At 39.7% G+C, this 20,036-nt stretch overlaps 2 protein-coding genes across 2 annotated transcripts; both read left to right on the forward strand.

Annotated features, from left to right (window-relative positions):
• Positions 1-639: 639 nt before the first annotated feature.
• Positions 640-12,605, forward strand: LOC136277648 (protein sidekick-1-like). The gene is made up of 16 exons (XM_066160035.1): positions 640-643; positions 1,055-1,173; positions 2,107-2,162; positions 2,554-2,699; positions 3,367-3,657; positions 4,592-4,885; positions 5,652-5,936; positions 6,252-6,592; positions 7,330-7,471; positions 8,063-8,359; positions 8,916-9,251; positions 9,905-10,207; positions 10,629-10,925; positions 11,017-11,322; positions 11,434-11,730; positions 12,286-12,605. Exons 1-16 carry the CDS (start codon positions 640-642, stop codon positions 12,603-12,605), a joined length of 3,834 nt encoding a protein of 1,277 aa, XP_066016132.1.
• A 564-nt stretch (positions 12,606-13,169) lies between these two features.
• On the forward strand, positions 13,170-19,434 carry LOC131772243 (uncharacterized). The gene is made up of 7 exons (XM_059088132.2): positions 13,170-13,469; positions 13,906-13,997; positions 14,509-14,665; positions 15,540-15,606; positions 16,390-16,664; positions 17,361-17,535; positions 18,179-19,434. Exons 1-7 carry the CDS (start codon positions 13,170-13,172, stop codon positions 18,430-18,432), a joined length of 1,320 nt encoding a protein of 439 aa, XP_058944115.2. The 3' UTR covers positions 18,433-19,434.
• Positions 19,435-20,036: the final 602 nt, after the last annotated feature.

A 20,036-nucleotide genomic window follows, 5' to 3' on the forward strand; every position in this document is an offset into this window, starting at 1 on the left:
CTTTTTGTAGCTTCCTTATACCTATGGACGTTTGATGATATTAACGACATCAAAAACATTCGAGGCACCACGTGGTCGAAACGGAGCAGATCGATACAGTCCGTCCCTGGCGTGCGTGGCCGCGCAGTGAAAACTGTAGGAGAACCTGGATCCATTAAAATATCAGCTGACCATCGTTCCCTATTAGTTACTCCTTATAACACCAATGCGGTCACCTTAGCACTATGGATCTACTATGAAAGCCAGGGACCGCAGGTTAGCCAGACTATACTGGCCGCCGGTGATCAAGCAAATGGAGACCGAGGAATCCATTTATATCAAGCAGACGGAAGCATCGAGGAGCTGACGTTTGAAATTAAGTCTGCATTCAAGCTTTGTGTGGCGAAATTTCGAGTTTCGCAGCGGATTTGGACACATTTGGTTTTTATGTGGACAAGATACAACCATGCCACTATTTACCGTAACGGAGTGTCGATCACGGATTTGTCAAATCACTGTCATTCGGGAGATTTTGTTGATTTGTATAATAATGCAATAACGATAGGGTCCACTTCCCTTCCGAAAGCTTCATTTGATGACTTAATTTTATGGAAAATAAAGCTATCGAAAACACAAGTTGAGAAACTCTACAGGTACTACATGGGTAAGTGTTCAAAACTCTGAGGGAGAAAATTTATAGCGAGAGTCAGTCGCTATAGGAAAGACTCGTGACGTTAATGAAATTGGACAGCATTCAGTTTTCAGTTAGAAGTTGAAGTATTAATTTGTAGGTTCAAATAGTCGGATCATTGACAGTATCTTAGCAACTGTGTACCTACCCCTCCCCTAAGCCAACTCTAACCCTAATTTATTATCATTTGACTTTTGTTGGGTTAGAGAAGGGGTAGGTGCGTAGTTGTTCACATGCTGACGTTAATCCAAATAGTCATTGAATCCCGCGAATCAGCGTTGCTAGGATGCCTTGTCGGAGATTTATGCACATCGAAAAATTGATCATCATCTTTGTCCTTATTTCGTGTCCCTATTGACAATAATTTTGATTCTTTATCAACAGGTGCCGCAAATCTTCACGTCAATGTGAGCCTGAAATTAACAGACGAAATTTATCGACATGAAATGTCCCGAAAGGATTCGCAAATGTTTAAAGATAAATCGTCTTTGCTTATGAGTCAGGTTGGTATGACGTGTGAATCTGCGTATATTGACAATCAATGAATCATGCTTAAAAGTAAACAGAAATGAAATGAAGGTTAAGGATCACAAGTATAGAAAAAGGAAGGAAAATTCTCGTTTATCAGTTGTTATAATCCAGTCCCTGAACCTTTCGCGACGCAAAGGGGGTGAACCTGGGCGGATTAAGAATTTAGGAACTGGACAATACTTCAAGATAATTTAGTATTATTAACTGAGTTTTTAACGTAAATTTGCCACCGTAAACAGTTTCAAAGCTGGCGTCTCTCGCGTTAGCCCTTCATCAGAGCGATTGGCGGGGGGCTAACGCTCGAAACGTCAGCTTTTAAACTCTTTACTGTGGCCAATTTACGTTATCAACTCAGTTGATAATACTAAATTACCCTGTTGTTCTCTCGCACCGACGCAGCACCACAGTTTCTTTAGAAACTTACCCCCTTTACTCTTTTACACTTCAATATGCAGACCAAGAGACACGTTGTAGCTCCAATTCTCCATGTCGGTAACCTACGTTTTACGTTGAAAATTTACCTAATAAAGGAATAATCTCTTCACTAGAAACTGATAAATCAGTGCCGGGTTTATTCTAAATTTTGCCATCGGGTCAAGAAAATAATATTCATTACCATCATTTACGTCTCAATGATTGCCTCGATCGTCTCAAAATTTTGTGAATTTTTATTGGAACGATTCAAAGAATCATTTGAAAAGAAACCTTTTCCATCCTTAATACCTCAAGGATCAAGTGCGAAGACACGTTCCTTAAATTTTAACTCACGACTCGCATAGCAAGGTATAGTTACCCGTAATGGGTCAAACCTCTCTATCTACAACCATTTTCTCTGATACGGGGATATTTTTGATGATACTACTCCATTGCTCACGAACAATTCTCCTATGATCCAATTATGGCAGGTTCTAAGTCTCTATACAGGAAATCAAGTTTTAACAGTGGACAATTTTGCGTTCTGGTATGTCATACTTTTCATTAAACACTTGCATCCTCACCTGATCCAACTTTAAAAAACCAGTTCATTCGTAACTGTGGCTGTCATAGTAGTGTATTTTATTTAGGCCCGTACAGGCCTGAATTATTTTTCAGGCGGTTTTTCCACTATTGCTTAAGTAGTGTTCATTATTGCGAAGATCGCTTTCATATTACTTTCTTTGTACGCAATTTACATATATGATTTTCATATATTCACAGTCATTTTAACATATTTTAGGTTTACTCTTCATGAAAAACTAACATGTAGTCACTTTCATACATACCTCATTTACACTTCTCGTACAAGTCTTGACAAATCTTAGGGGTTAGTGCTCTGAAATGTGTTGTAAATGACTTAATGACATTTTATCTAGGAATATGACAGTCTTGGGGGCTAACTTCACTGTACGTTTCAAAGGGACTGGATATAAAGAAATAGAGCCACTTGAGCATAGTATTGTGTCAAGCCATACGTTGGGTAACTTCGCGGTACAACTTGTTGCCATAGAAGCCAATAATGGTAAGTTTGTAACCAATTTGATTTAACTAATTAAAGTGCTCTAGTTACCCTAAATTGTTGAGGATGCTCAGATCAAGATTTAGGAAATAGGTAAAAAAGGTGTTATTTACAGAGCTTTTTTACGTGAGTGTAATGTGTGATGTAGTCGGTCAGCGATTGAATACCGTTCGGTTAGTTAGCAAATACCCTTTGCCACCTGTGACAAATCGAGATAAAAAAGAAGCAGAGTTCTATTTTCAATTTTGATTCCCGTAAATGGACCATATTGTTTGCATGGTAAAATTCCCACCTCGGTTACTGAGATCGATTTGGAATACCCACTATTTGAAGTATATCACAGTAACTCTCTCTCTCTCACAATAGTTTTCTAGGCCGTCGATTAATACCGACAACAGCAACTAACTCCCAGATGACTGAGTCCTTATATACATGTATAAAGTATTCTAGAACATTCCGGAATCCTACAACACAGCTACCCTAGTAGAATTAGGTCATTATCACATAATTTAATCGAAGGTTCGGGAAGGTTTGGGGTTCCATGTCGACTTGACGAGGCATTCTAGATATTTCCAGAAAGAACTCTACTCAAGTCACTAGCCATAACAGCATTTGAAACTTCGTAATAACCAAATGTTAATTTATTGAATGCTGTTAAACTTTAATTCAGTTTACACGGAGCCACTTAAAATCACTGCAAGATGCATCAACTCGACCGCAGTCTCTTTGTCATGGAATGAACACGAAAATTTGACTCATGGAATTTTTCGTGGAGTGGAGATTTTATACCGCTTGGCTGATTCATCGCAGAGGTTCTTAGTCATGACAACATCAGGGATACCTGAGTACTACCTGGAAAACCTACTGCCATACAGAGTGTACGCCATTAGTGCCAGACCCCTCACTTTTCAAGGAGAAGGAAAGGAAAGTAGAGAAGTTTTTTTGAGAACAGGAGAAAGTGGTGAGTATAACGACTAACATCACATAACAATGTTTTATCTCTAAAATTAGCCAATTTTTTCTATTACTTTTAATGTTCCTGTGTTAATAAAAAGTCCTTCTAAATAGCTAGGGTGCATTTTTATAGCATTTTCCCTTGAAAAAACCAATGTTCTTATGACCAGCGTGGCACGTTATTGCACTCCACCAATAGTGTAAGTAGATATCCGCAAACTGTCAGGAAAAACTGACAAATTGGCTTAGGCTTATAAAAGATTGAGTATAATCTCATCCGAGAAGAGCAGCAATATTCCTGGTCGCTTTAAGCTTCGGAAATTGGGGCAAGCTCAGACATGTTGGGTCACTTGGCTGGATTATAACTTATCCCATCGTTATCAGTCCTTGTATCTTTCTTGTCGGGAAATACCTCGCGGGTTGAAGCTCCCTAAAGTGCGTTTTGAAAGAAATTTCCAAGCGTTTTGGTTTGTTTATTTAATAAAAATGACAGGACATATGTGGATCGATGTCCGTATTTGAGCAACCGCGTACAAGTGATGAAAAGTTTTGGTTAATGTTGGATAAGGGGAAGGGTAGGTGAGCAGATACTGAAAAACTGACATTGATCCTTTCGATCTACTATTTGAATAAAGTTTAGCCGTTGTTTACCAAATCCGCGTTCTAAACAATCCTTATTTTGGCTGAATCTTTTATATAATTAAACATTTATATTTTTGTGAAGAGCGTCAAGAGGGCCGAAAGCTAAAAGTAGAAGGACAATTATTGAACTAAATCAACCCTCCTACAGAGAAAGCATAAAGCCCACTGATGCTTTAAAACCGTTGCTTGAAACGTACTTCGAGTAAATAACCAGCCTTTAATATCTACATTCTGATGAATCTGGATGTCTATCTTGTTAGAAAAATGTCTCTAAGGGTATCTTTCTTATTTGTTTATAGTTCCAACGTTATCTCCGTTAAACGTCAGAGGATTCCTTGATAGTTCAGAGAGAATCAACGTTACTTGGCAACCGGTCCCACTGGAGCATCATAATGGTATGATTTTAGGTTATCGCGTCGTGTACGGCACACAAGGTGGATTGCACAAAAATGTGACGGTTAACGTTACTACCTTGTCGGTAGCACTTGGAAACCTACAGACTTATACTCTATACCACATCCGTGTTGCAGCGTTTACAGTCATGGGAGACGGAACTCTAAGTGACGCAATTACAATCAGATCACAAGAAGGAGGTAGGTTATATAGGCAAATTGAAGCAAATCAAAAAAGGAAATGTTCGCAATCTTCCACAACCAAATTGGACACAGAGGTCAAACGTCGGGCATGCGCGAGAGGATCAATTCTGGCTGGCCGAGTGTTACTTTACCGCTCAAAATTTGACAGAAAAACATCTTAAGAAACAACCGATGTTTCGAAAAATGAGCGGAAGAAAATTAAGGCGTTGATAGAAATGTGTAAAAGGAAACAAGAGTAGGGAACAGAAAAACTCCAGACTTTTCGAACGCAATGCTTCTTCAGTTACGGCACGAGCCATATGGGTTACTGGTTACAGTTATCCTGTTAATTTACCATTCTGTTTTGAGCTTAGACAAACCTCACTGACATGTGTGGTTGTTGTGACTCTTTTGAGAAAACTTGGCTCTGACAGCCTGACAACACGCCACCTAGTCAGTATAATGTTCGCACATGCGCAATGGTTTCACTGCTGTATTGCCAGATCAGTTTTATTAACACATAGCCGTTTAAAAAAAGATTTTACAAACCTTATCACTTCCAAGATCTAAAGATCCATTCTCTGGACTAGATTCTCATAAATTCTTATAGTTTTATCTCAGGGAATTTGATAACATCCTGTTACATTGATAACATCTCTCCTTTAAAATGTGTTGACACTGTATGAAGATTTCATTTTTGATTGCATCTAAGAACAAAAGGGTTAATGTCTGTTGCTTAGTACAAATCATGGAACTCATTTACTTTTTCATTCATCTATACCAGTACCCAGTCACCCTCCTCCAATTGTAATGGCGCACAGCACAAGCTACTCAAGTATTAAGGTCACGTGGCAAGCCATTCCAAAGGAGCAAGCTCTAGGAGTTATTAAGGTTTATTTTGTAAGAGTCGTGGACGCTGAGATTGAATCTTTTAACTGCGGTAGCTTGTTAACAAACACGATATCTGGGCTGGAGAAATCCAAGATGTACAAAGTTCAAGTGGCTGGCTACACCTCCAAAGGACTTGGAAACTTTAGCCGGGAGGTCGAAGTGGTCACAAATATTGATAGTAAGTTGTTGAGGTCGCTTGAAAGAGATAGCCTCCCCTGGTGAGTCTCCTATAATAAAGCAGTGGTTTTACAAAACGCGATCATGCCTTAATTATTTAACCCCCAAGAGTGACTGATATCTTATTTCTCCTTACAATATCACCCTTGAATCAAAAATTAAGGTCATGAGAATAAAGGAACGTTAGGCCTCTTTTGACTTTCAACTTAGAATCTCTTTCTCAAGCTCATATCATTTTCAATTAAATTCATTTGTTTAAAGGTCTCATTGGTTCATCTAATCGTTTATGACTGACTTTTCTGGCCTTTGCTTGCAGGTTGTCGCGCTCTTGGAATGGAAAACTACAACATTTCAGACTCTCAGATAACTGCATCATCTCAATATGATGAGCAACATGCCGCCGGCAACGCTCGATTGAATTTTAACCCGGTGGGTAGTCCTCTGGCAGGGGCGTGGTGTGCTGCTTCCAACGTTGCACACCAACAATGGCTTCAAGTCGACTTTGAAGAAAAAGTTCCGGTGACTCAAGTGGCTACTCAAGGCAGATTTTATGATGGCAGTGGACAGAAATCCAAACAATGGGTGAAAACTTTCTCGTTGAGTTACAGCCGAAATGGTACCCTCTTTAAAGATTATGAACAGCTTGGAAACGTTAAGGTAATCTGGGATTTTATTTCCACTCGTTGGTGCAAAGTGCACGTCACATGTTGTCTAAATGATATGATATTTAGAAATGCCTCTAAAGTTTTGAGGAAATGAATTTTCATATGAACATTCAGCGGTCCAGCTAAATTTATCAGTGGCCGTAAAGTCGCTCCTTTTAACAACCCTGTCATTTGAGTTGTAAGCTTCTACAGTCTCCATTCAGGCAGGTTTTCACCAGCGACAGAATAGGATACCTGAAAACGCTTATGACCCTGTGAAAATCGAAAAAAGGGGAAGTAAGAGAAGGCGTTAGCTCGATGGAAAATTAAAACGTTTTTAGTTACCTGGCGCTTCAGAGCCTATGGTCCTTCGAAAAGTAGATTATCGGACTCAAAAAAATGTTGCTGAAGAACCAACTAATCAAAACACCATTTTTCAGGCCATTCGAGTTCAATCTAATGAGCCAATGGATACTAAGCGACGGAGTCATAAGCGGAAACGAAGCTCTGAATGCTTCCTTTTTCGGTCTACGCCTCTAATTACGATTCCGACTGCGTCGTTAGCGGAAATCAGCCTGTAAAAATTACTTTTACGGTAGTATCACCGATAGTACAAAAACATAAAAATAACCCTCTCTATTCCTTTCTCTAAGGCTGTGACCCATAGAAGCATATTTAGCTGAACAGCCTCATTGATGAGATTTGCCTTAGGATGTATCAAGAAACCACCCCGGTTTTTTTCATCCGCAGATATTTCAGGGTAATTGGGATAGCAACACGGTGGTTTACAATGTCATCACGCCAGTGATCTACACACGGTATATTCGCATTCTGCCAAAGTCGTGGGAATCTCATTTAAGCATGAGAGCGGAGTTTTATACCTGTCAATATGGTAAATACTTAAAATATATAGTTTTTACTTCACAGAGTTGAACGTTGAATTCCTACAGTAACTACTATTTCGCCGATTGGGTCGCCGACATCCCAGCATATCATTACCATGTTGTTCCATATCGCAATGGCCCAAGATATGCCCTTAGGCCAAAAACAGTAAAAGTCTAGAGAGAAATCTCCCTATTCGTAGGTTAGAGTGTTCCTGTTTTTTTCTTTTTTGACAGATGACGACATTTTGGACAGCTATCAACGTCTTTCTAAAAAAACTGAATGACATCTTTAGTTATCAATGAGTATTCAAAGATTAGATCTGAAGTGTCTTGCCAAAGCTCAACCAACGAGCTTCAGTTAGTACAGGAGTGAGGCCATGCACGAGGGACATCTGTAACAGGCCTCCTGCGAACAGCTAGGATCGGCAATGTCGAGGCGTCGCCATTATCCATTTTTTGCCAATGAAGGTTTTAGTTTATTGATAGGCGCTCTGTAGTGCTTTGTAAGGGATCTGATCGCGACATTTAAATTTTGGAATCCTGTTCAAGTTCTCAGGTTTTCCCCGTCTTATTCTGAAGTATTATTCATCTTCTTACAGATGTCAATGTCGAGCGCGTCAACTTAACATCCTCTGTTCCGAGCTCAACTGGTGTCGGTCTTCAGTGGTCACCTCCGGACACGGAGAAGTTGGGAGAACCGCTGTCCGGATACCGAGTGGAAATTTTTGATTTGCTGAGAGGAGAGCGTTTTAACTACACAGTGAACTCGTCCATGTCAGGTGCAAACCTGGACATTTTGAAACCGTTTACACCGTATGAGTTTAAAGTTTATGGCTTCACAAGCTCCTGGGAAGGCAATATTACTGACATAATCAGCTTGAAAACACATGAAGACGGTAGGTTTTAGGACCGCGGTACATATGGTACATTCAGGGTTTTTAGCTCTTTTGGGAAGCGATAGTATGCAATAGCTTAATGTGAACGTTTTTATATGTCCAGGAAAGCATTAAACATCGTATTCAGCTAAGAAAACTAAGGAACGACCAGAGCGCTTTAATTTTCAATGGAGTGTTGTAAGACCAGGACCGAAGTAATCACAATGGCAATTAGAACGATGGACGGAACAGGCGCGTAGGGAAATTGCTCGGAAAACGCGAGAGACTAAAACGAATTGGTTCTAATTTAAAAACTGATCGGTTGAGGAAGTAGTGGGGCGAGATTTCTTGACCAATCTCAGAGCGAAATGGCGCAAAACCAAAGCAATCTTGGACTACCCCGGCACTCAGTTGAAAATTTCTCTATCGATTCATTTCCTTTTCGCAATTCAGTCAAAGAAGATTTGAACACAACCAGAAGGTTAAACAACCGTGAGAATGTTCGGACGTTCGTAGGCGTTCGTGGTTAACCCGAATACTTCCGTTGATGGTTGACTGTGAACCTTTTTTTTTTCAGCTCCAAGTCAATCTCCAAGAAATTTCACCCTTAAACACACCACAAAGTCGGAACTATCCTTCCAGCTAAAACCAGTGGACGAGTACCATATCAATGGTGTACTGCGCGGCTACAAAGTCACCTATGGTGAAAGCAATTCTCCAAACGACACGTGGACGATTTTAGTTATCAACGCTACTCACGGCAGGCGTAGGAAGAGAAGCACTGAGAACGAGACACTTAGCTTCAGTCTTCACAATTTAAAGAAATACACCACGTACACAATTACTGTATTGGCTTTCACCATCAAAGATGGTGTTCCAACATTGGCGGCAAACTTTACCACAGCAGAAGATGGTATGGCATGATATACTGAATCAATTTTACTAAAAAAAATATAGTTCATGTTCAAGTCCTAAATGTAGCTACATATGTGTAAGCATACTTAATTGACACCCCCCCCCCCCATGACTCAACGAATAAACATAGTGTATTAAACATCCAAACTAGTACGAGGCAGACCAGTTTCCCACATACAAAATGTAGCTTGAACTTTTCTCCTAAAAAAATGCGACTGAAGCTGTCATTGCCAGCTTAATTATAAATCGTTTTTATCATTTGTAAGATTTTCATCGCACATTTAAACCTTTCATTCCTATGGGTGACCAAGACAGAATTCCTCCTTAAAATATCAGAACAATATCAAGCAGACAAGTGATAAGAATAAGGAAATATCAATTGGGGGATTGTTAGCTGATCCAATATCAAATTCTCCGAATTCATATGATAGGAGTTGTGTGGCAGAGAGTAAGGAGAATTACTGACGAGATCTTGGGAGTGAAAAGGTTAAGTTGACGAGCGCGTATAGACTAAACCGTGTGTTTGTTAGTTTGTTTCCCCGTTGTGAAAATATATAATCAGTGCCACAAATTGGGCAACAGTTTTCACAGTGGAAGGTGAGTATTTATTTCAATATTCTGACTATGATCATTGCTCCTTCATGCGTTAAGTACCAGATCATCCCCCGACAAATGTGACTGCGTTCAACACCAGTTCCACAAGTATCAACGTCACCTGGCAGCCCATCCCGCCAGATCATATGAATGGGATAATCCTATCGTATCACGTTAAATATAGGAGACGTGATAAACCAGACGATAGCGCTTCCATAGTAATAGTTATCAGTACAGAGGTCCAGGTGGAACTGAACGGATTAGGGAAGTACAAAGAATATTCTATACAAGTCGCTGGATCGACAGTGGTTGGCTTGGGCAATTACTCCGAGCCTGACTTTGTCCGAACTAACCAAGACGGTATGTAACGCATTTGGCAGAATCCGTATGGTGAAAATTTACCATGGTACTCCTCCTCTAAATTCGGATACATACGCCAATTGTACATTCTAAATCGTAGATCGAAAGCTGTGGAACCTTTCAAGAACTTGGGGTTATTTAGTAGTTTTAGGGAGGACTTAGAGACTTGTTTATTTATGTATCTCAAATTTTTCTTTTATGTGCTAACTTTTCCTGTACTGTAAAATCATATGGGTAAAAATTGTAATTATCATTTTTTGTTAGACAAAGACAGGCTATATTCTTTACCAGCCATATTACAAACCAAGGCCATGTGGCTTTGCTTGACTATCATCTCACTGAATGCTCTACTTCGGAAGATGTTCTTGTGAAAAATTGTGAAAAGAAAAAAAAAGAAAAGTGTATCCTTCTGCATTTCCAGTCCCGGATGAGCCGCCCGCTGACATCACAGCCAAAGGAACCGAGCCAACAGTGTTAAGAGTACATTGGTCCCCAGTCCCTGAGGAGGATATCAACGGTATCATAATTGGTTACGAGCTCGCTTTATTTAATACCAGTGGGGAAAATATGAGGAATTATACCTTAAATGCGTCTTTACTGTCGCTGGAAATCACCGGGTTGGAAATATGGACGAATTACAGTATCAGGATGGTGGCTTTCACTGTCGTTGGGGAGGGTCCCTGGAGTAACTTCATTAGAGGAACTACGGACGAGGAAGGTGAGCCACAGGACACTCAGTCTTCGTTACAATTACGATTATCAAGTAACTCGTTGATGATTGTTTCTTTTTCTTTTCTTTTTGTAAACAGCTCCGTTCAAATCTCCAGCAAATTTGACAGGACAAGCCAAAAGCTCCACTTCAATTTTTGTTCAGTGGAGTTCTCTTGTTCTACCAAATCTTCGGGGAATTCTCCGAGGTTACACGGTTTATTACGAAGAAGCGCCAAGTTCCGTTCATCCAAGCGTGTTGAAAAACGTCTCAGTTGACATCTCTGTTACTGACGTTGAGCTTACCGACTTATACAAGTTTACTGAGTATCATATTTGGGTAACATCGTTCACAACCAGGGAGGGGTTGCCGAGTAACTCCATACTTCTAACATCACAAGAGGATAGTAAGTTTTAATCGCTTCGAAGAGGCTTTTTGAGTTCAAATTTCTCTTTTTTTTTCGCTCCCATAAGGCTAAGACTCAATCTCTAACTTATTAACAACATGTTATCATCAGGTCCGGATCGGCCTCCTTTATACATCACATACTCAGCTCCAAGCTCCACCAGTCTGTTTGTTGAATGGGGCTCAATTCCTCCGCGGTTTGAAAATGGCATCATAAGGGGGTTCAAGATTCATCTCCATGAAATTCCGTTTAATGGCACAGTGGAGGAGATGGAGGTAGAACCTCTTCTCCACTGGATTATTCTTGATAATTTGAAGAAATTCACCGCCTACTCCATTCAAGTTCGTGCCTTCACTACTGAAGGATATGGACCCGGAAATAATCTCACTGCTCGCACCAGTCAGGATGGTATGTACCTCACGTACATATACGTGTAATTGACCAAGTGTGAGGTTAAGATTGCTAGATATTGGCCGAATTCTTTTTTTTTTCTGGTGTTTTTATGGACCGCGACCAAGTCGTGATCTCATAAAAACGGAAAAAAGAGAACGAGCCATCTTAACGCCCATCTTTCCCGCTCGGGTAGCCAATCAGAATACAGCATTCGCTTCATGATGCCCATGGGCGCTGCCAGCGATATAATGAGGAGTTTTAAGGCCTTTATCATAACTCAACTAAATGACTAAAATGAAGAATCGTAAGCAATATTGAGATTTCAGGGGGGGGGGAAGTCAAAACTTTGGAAGGGAGGGTAAGCTGCAGTAAAATAAGCTGTTAGGGCTCATAAGACCTATCTAGTATTTGACAATGTTATCCTAACCGAGGATAGTAAGTATTGTTGTTCTTGTAGGCGGATAACATGAAAGATAAATGTAAATTGATACTTCATGAGAAAATTCGTTCTTGTTTAATCTGCTGAAATATCATTGCTAACCCAGATGTCGCTCTTCTCGATTTTTTAAGTACCTACCAGACCTCCGGCGAGTGTCACCACAGCAAGTCACGTCTCTTTGACAACCATTCCAGTTGCCTGGCAACCGATCGATCCCGAGTATATCAATGGAATTTTAATCGGGTACAAGATTAGGTACCAGGCCGTTGCAGTTGGTGAGGAGACAGTTGAAAATGAGCCAATTAGAGAGCAGATAGTCCCGAAGTCTACTCTGTCTCTGGTACTAAATAATCTTGAAGTATTTACTTTGTATCGTATCGATGTGTTGGGATTTACAAACATAGGAGATGGTCCATCGGCAACTGATTATGCAGGTGTGTCTAAATTATAAATGAAGTCTTTACTCAGACTTTAAAGGTTGACCCCGAAATTGCTTTCCTGCCACTAAGCAGGATTGAAACTAAAGGAGGTTCTAACTTGTTACTCTGTACCCGTTACCCGTTACTCGTTACTCGTTATTCGTTATTTGTTTCTCGTTATTCTTCATGAGCAGCAGTGAACTAGTTGTTGGCCTGTCCATTGAACCGACAGCTTTCTGCAGAATTTTATCTTACATGGTGAAGAAAAGCACTATAAAAGTTTAGAGTCTAGACGAGCACACAGCACAATGAGTATGGCCAGAGTTCGGGCTTGTTTGTCTACTTAAAGCACTTTGTGTTAAACGTAAAGTTATCGCATCTGCCGTAATACTTTACCACTAAATATCTTTTTCGTTTTTTGATTAAAAGAGACTTGCCGTTGTCATAAACGTCTCACAACGAGTTGGTACGAATTTCGTCCATATGTTCGGGCGTCTAAGGAAAATCTCCTGAGTGGGCTTATTCCACCAATCCTTGACAAGCTAACAGTCACGTGCTGTGAAACCTGTCAATCACACGGCAAATCGTACGTAGACATGAATTCAAATGGGTTCAATGAATCCGCCGAGCTTCCGAGTCTACGTGCACTAAGGAGCAACATCGGAAATCCAACAGACTTTTTCTTTCCGATGTATGGATTCAAAGACCAGACGCATTTTGCCGAACAGTTTGGTTATCAAGGGATAGTTGAATCACCTGGAATGGCGTACATAGTGAATACAAACTCCCAGGATGACATGCCCAAAACTATCTTGGTGAACATTGCTTCTTGCTGGCCAGTAGTCATGCTGGCTATGGCTTTTACGTATTTAGCAGGCATATTAGTTTGGACAGTGGTAAGTCAGACCAGAAGTTACTTTAAATTTCTCACTTCTTACAAACTTCTTAGCATAACTGTTACTATAAAGTAATTTTATGGTTCCAGCGCTTTCATTTAATGGTCATACTCTAAAGTTTCATTCAAAGACTCAAAATTTGGTTCCTTTTTTGTACAGCACGATAAACATTACCACTTGAAAGTACTACGCGGTATCACACACAAGTATTTCTACCAGTTGATAGCCGCATTATAGCACTTGACTCCGGGCTTTGGTAGAGAAATTGGAGAAAGAAGTAACGACATTTTACTTACAAATGAGAGAGCAAAATGCAAAAAGAAAAACATGTAGCGAGTAATCAGGCATGTTGGCTTTTTAGTCCAGAAAAGGCAACACACATAGACTATATAAGTCTGTTATCATTGCTTTTTGTTTTAATTTACCTCATGCATAGGAGTCGCGTTGTAACCCAGACTTTCCTCCATCGTTCGTCAAAGGATTACCTGAGGGCTTTTATTGGTCATTCGTTTCCATGACAACAGTTGGGTAAGCTTAAGACTTCTCGTAGAGTGGCGTGTTAATTGTTTCACAGTTCCTAGTTTGTAATCCGTATCAATCTTCTCCATTTTTACCCTTTTTTATGTCTTGCCCCTTCGAGTCTGTTTGAGTCAACTGTTGTTTTTTGAAGGCTCTCTGTTGTACGAAAATTTGAGCGTCGTAAGAAATACTTACATATCCCGAAGTCACGTTGGAGTCTAATTCTTATTTTCTCCTTATTTTCAACTGAGCAGCTACAGCTTATGTGGGTGGAAGTGCGCCTATTAAGAACTGATTTACAGTTAACAGAGATATACACAATATGTGTAACAATATAGTTGAAGGTTTATCAATTCCGCAACGAAGACCTATATTTACTCAGCGATCCACTACGCATGTTTCATAATGCTGCTTTTATCTTTTTCTTGAAAAAACGAATCTGAATAGTAGCTTATCTTCACGGTAAAGATAGTTCGTACTGACGAAATTTTACTCCATGTCATTTTTTTATCTTTCACAGATACGGTGATCGTTCACCGATGTCAGTTGTAGGGAGATTTTTTGCTATTATCGTTATCCTCTCCGGGCTGATAATCTTTGGTCTTGTGACAAGTGTCATGACAACGGCTATTACGACAGCTACTATGGAAACGAAGTCCAGTCTCTACGGAGCTAAGGTACATGCCAATACAATTCATTAAACTTTTCTATCAGCATATCCCACTCTAGAGAACTATACGAAAGTAATCCGTGGTTTTGCTTTTCTGCGCTCTGTGATTGGTCCAGAAGCATCACGCCACCCTCTCAACCAATCAGAAGCAAAACCGAAGCCAATGGTGCCTTACTCACCGCAGTTTTCCTGCACTCAAGGCTGCTGGCATAAATTAACTTTGAGCCCTCTGGTGTTCCTCACTTCAGTTATTCCGGATGGTCGTTGTGATAACTTTGCTCGTGACTCTCTTGGAGGAGATTGCCTCGAAAGTGCTCAAATTTCGACCATGATTAGCGCATGCTCGATCAAAAATGTCCATTTGCTTTAAAAACACCTTGACGACTGAAAAGGCTTTCAGAAAAACTTGATTATGAAAAAGGTGTGCGGCTATTGATCATGGTGAAGTGCAACAGTAATCTAGTAACAGTAATGAGCCCACATTTTATTACATTTAACATTAATCTAGTTTTGCTGTTTGTCTGACGATGTCGTCTTTCGATGTAGATGGAAATATTTCGACTGCACACTGCAAGTCTTCATCTGGTTATGAGGTCGACTGAATACATTCTGAATACATTCTATATGTAAATTTGACGGTAACTAAGGAGATGGGTATCTAAGCATTCGCGGTTTATCAGAGGAAAATCGTTTCGATTCTCGAAAGTGATCTTGTTATGTTCCCACAGAAAAAAAAATCCCACTGAAATATTAAATCCTTTTGATCACAATTCAAATCGTGCGAGGTCAATTTATCACGTGTCTCTTTTTGGTATCCTTTTGTGACTCTATTGGTTAGTCAACAGTTTAAAGTGTTTCGTGTTATCCTTACTGCTTCACAGGTAGCAGCGATCAAAGGATCTCCGGAATACAGAATGGCAGTGAGGAAGAATGCACGATTGGACGAAGGTAGGTAGAGAGAAGGTAAATTCTGATCATAGATTAACCCTTTAACTCCCAGAAGTGATCAAAATGAAACTTCTCCCTCTAATATCCTTAAATTTCCAGCAAATAGGCCATAAGAATTTTCAAACTTATCTGGTAGAAATTGTTATCTTGATCTAACACCAAATTCTCGAAATGTGTTGAAATGTGTAGCAGCTAGAAGAGAAAATTAACAATTTGATCTTGGGAGTGAAAGTGTTAAGCTACGCAACACGACGCAACTTGGGGTATGGCAACTCTCCCTAGATTAAGTGATACATCGGTTACGCCTGGGCATTTCTGCAGGTATCCAGACGAAAAATCCGTCTGAGTTATATCATGATAATGGCTTGGTTAGAGGCGTTAGGAGAGCATTGTGTCTTACCCACGAACTTAGCATAAACTCGGACAAAGATGCAATCTGACGTTTCCACATTTTCCCACTTTTTCACGAAAAAGTGAGCCCACGCACGCGTGGGAGTGAATCGTCGATAATTTCTCCTAACAGTATTAGTACTGAAGTTCATGAGGAGGATGGAAATGATCACAAATTAAAAAAGCTTTTGATTGTTAAACAAATTCTCTTTAACAATACCATAAAAAGGGATAGAAAACAGTATGAAAAATACTAATGTACACTCGAAACAGTATTTTGTTTACCAGCACAAACAATTAAGCGTAAATGTGAGCCAACGAATCTTGACTTGATTTTGCTGCTGATATTTTGGCTCAATATACTGAAATCCATTCCTCTTTTGCTTTACCAAGATCACGAATACCACACGTTTGACGATATTTACATAGCTCTAAATGAACGGCAAGTTATTGGAGCTTTGATAGATACATATAGTGCTGGAAGTAGCAAGGACTTGTTTGAGCAAGAAAATCTACGAGTGAATAAGATCCTGGATTACTCAGCTACATACGGAGTTGTGATGGGCAATGAAGCCAAAAAACTCCGGCGCTGTTTCAAGCATTACACTGAGAAGGTCTTGGCTAGTGAGATTGCACACCATATACAGAACAATACTGAACAGTTGCAGGTAGATATTTTCCTTAAATACACGAAAGGTAATGATATAGATCTTCGTTTCAACAGATTGGGTAGATGGTTAAATGATTGAAGAGGTTTAACTTCATCTACAGTTTAGGTTAGCCGTGAGAGGGATGTTTGCTAAGTAATGGAGGCCTAACTGACTGATGACTTGCCTGCTTGCTAGACTGACTGACTGACATATGGCTGACTAATGACTTTCCTGCTTACTGGCCTGACTGACCGACAGCTTACTGACTGACTAAATGCCTGAATAACTTCCTCATTGACTGGATCACCAACTGGCTGGCTGACAGATAAGAACGACTGTATGTGTGTTATAACATAGACAGATACTTGCCTTTTGAAAGGTCCGTTTGGATGAACTACACTTGTGTCAACTCGAAAGGAAATGGATTTTGTTATGAAATCGCACGTCTGTTCGTCTGTCTGTCTGTCTAGGGAGATGCTTTCTGTCTGTATCAATCATATCTCGATCTGTCTGTTTGTCTGACTTAATAACTGATTGAGCAAGTGACAGACGCACTCTTGCCTGCCTGTCTGTTATTTCAAGCTAATTGTTGTGCTGTGAGAAAGGATACTTTGGATGACGAACTTTTCTTGTTCACCGACTTCTTTGCCAAACCACTTTAATGATGTAATCCTCAGACTTTTTAAAACTGATTAGTTTACGTTTCTTTCCCAGGAGCCTGCTGAGTCACTCGCGGTGGAAAGATCCACAGGACTGTTCGACAGTCGCACTGCGTTATTCAAGAAATCATTGCTGGTCAGTGGTTCCTTGTTAACATTGTTTTTGCTTTCTGGCATTACCTGGGAAATAATTCGATTCATCAGGGCAAGATCGAAAATTCATCCATCAGGTATGTGGTGCTTCTCAACTATGATATTTTTGCTTAATTTTTTGAAGGCCTCACTAATCTCGAATCCAGATCCTGCCTTGTAACTGTAACTGAAATGCAGGATCCTTACAATTGCTTGGCCGTGGAAGGTCTGGGTTCGAGACCATGTCCTCTTTAAAATTCCCAAACGCCACTCCATCCTTTAGTGTGAAATAGGTACAAACAAACTATCAGGAGGGGGCGGGGGGGAGGTAACCAGCGATGTGCAAGCATCACAATCAAGGAGAGTACATACTCTCCACTCTCTTAGTAGCCTCATGCTAAAGAAACCGTTGATTAGATACAGCGGTTTTTGGCCAATCTTGTTTAGGATGCACTAGCTGTTGTGGTCAAAATTTATTCGCATGCCAATCAGTTTAATTTACAGCCTGCTTTGCCGGTTCTTCATTCCATGCGCGGATACAGACGATTTCTTAATTTCAAAGAGCCATGAAGAGTCAGTGTTTATTAAGAACGCCGGAGTTTTATGAGCGAGAGAATGTGTTTCTGCGCCGTCACCTTCCCGATCTCTCGTAGCTTGTTCGCACCTCACTTGAAAAGGAAATCTTTACATCATTTGACCCCTGAAATAACTGATACATTTTATCAATCTTGCTAACCACAGCTATAAGACAGAAGTTGGAAATGATGGGCGAGATGAAAGCGATGGTGGAAACTCTTAACAAGAACATTCGCGTAATTCATGTGAACTTGGCAAGAAGACATTACAGAGAAAGACAACAGTTATTAAACAGCCATATACAGGAGCCGAAGATAGAATTCCAATCAATAGCTGAAATAAGTTCTCAGGAACTCGCAAACACCTTTGATTCAAATTCACGTTTTCAAGAGGAAAGAGAACACGAGGCAGACTGTTGACGATGATGATAACGATAATGATAATAACGATAATGATGATGATGATAACGATAATGATGATGATAGTGATAATGGTAATGATAACGATAATGATGATGATAACGATGACGATGAAGATGACTGCGGTGTATGAACGAGTTGATAATCTAACGCAGTTTGATTGAGAGTCGCATGATGAAAACAATAATTACAATGGGTGTCAAGAATTTTCGTTAGGATAAGTCTCTCATATAAGTAAATGATAGATAGATAGAAAGATAGAAAATGTATTAGATAAATAAATGGATAAATAGATAAATGTATTTAAGGTGAAATAATTCTTACGTCAGTGGAGAGATTGTTCCTGAATATGGAGAGGGATTGTTTTAAAAAGGTCAAATATTTAAACGAAGAAAGTCAGGCCCTTTTAATCCTTTGACTCTCATGAGTGACCGAGACAGAATTTCTCCTTACAATATCAATACAATATCAAGCAGCTAAGTGATGAGAATGAAGAAAAACATCAATTAATTATGAGATTACTGGTTGATTTAAACCAAACGTCGGGTGAAATGGCAACCAGGGGAACATATCAAGATCAAGATAGAGAAGCTTGAATCACCTCGTTCAGCGGCAGCATCATAGACAATATGACGTCAAACCACTGTTTAGAACACAGTATTTAATGATCACATGGCGGACATTCGGTTTTTTCAATAGAACAAGACACAGTATTTTTTTAAGATCGCCTAGAAAAGTGTAATATTAATGCGTGTGATTTCGACTGTCATAAAATACCGTTATTTCCTGAACGATAGTTGTGTCCGTGTGTTTGACAATCAGGAGCTTTTTTAAATCGGAGATAATTTCCTTTATTTTCATGACCTTTACCTTTGATTCAAGGGTGATACTGAAAGGAGAAATAAGAAGCCAGTTAATCTTAGGGGTTTAAGGGAAAACGTCGGATTGCGGATTGTAATCTCTGCGGCAAGATACTTCTCATGGCGCTGATTGACATACTTTTTTTTTAGATGCGTCATTATCTAATCAGATTTATAATAATGGAGAAGTAAAGGGCAAACGGGAATAAAGAAAATAGCTTGCAAGCAGACCATCGTCATTAGCGTCGCAGGACGCATGTTTCTCCGCCCGCGGGAAGATTTGAGACAAGTCGAGGAGAGGTTCATTGGGGGTGCGGTTGATTGGTGCCAGACCCCGCGGGCGAATAAATGCTTGAATACTTTTCGCTGGACAAAAAAAAAAAAGCTTAAATTGAACTTGCGATCTTCTCTTTATCGGAAATATTTTCATCAGTTCTGAAAAAGAAATTTCTTTTGATATTTTTCTGAAGGGATTTTATTATGGAGAAGAAATCGAAGAAATAGAAAAATGATAAAAAAAATAGAGTTTAATCTGTCTGCTTAGATTCATGCGTATTATCAGATTTGCTTCTTTCATAAATAAAACAACTGCCATCAGAGTGAATTTTTGAGAATTCCTCTTGATAAAAGACGCCAATTAAATACATGACCGATAGAAGTGAAAAAAAGAAGGAAGAGAAAACAAGAAAATTAGAAATGAGGGCGAGATATTCCCTTTCCCTGTCAAATAGGTGACGCCAGGTT

Source organism: Pocillopora verrucosa, chromosome 13, assembly GCF_036669915.1.
Source record: "Pocillopora verrucosa isolate sample1 chromosome 13, ASM3666991v2, whole genome shotgun sequence".
Classification (NCBI taxonomy): Eukaryota; Metazoa; Cnidaria; class Anthozoa; order Scleractinia; family Pocilloporidae; genus Pocillopora; species Pocillopora verrucosa.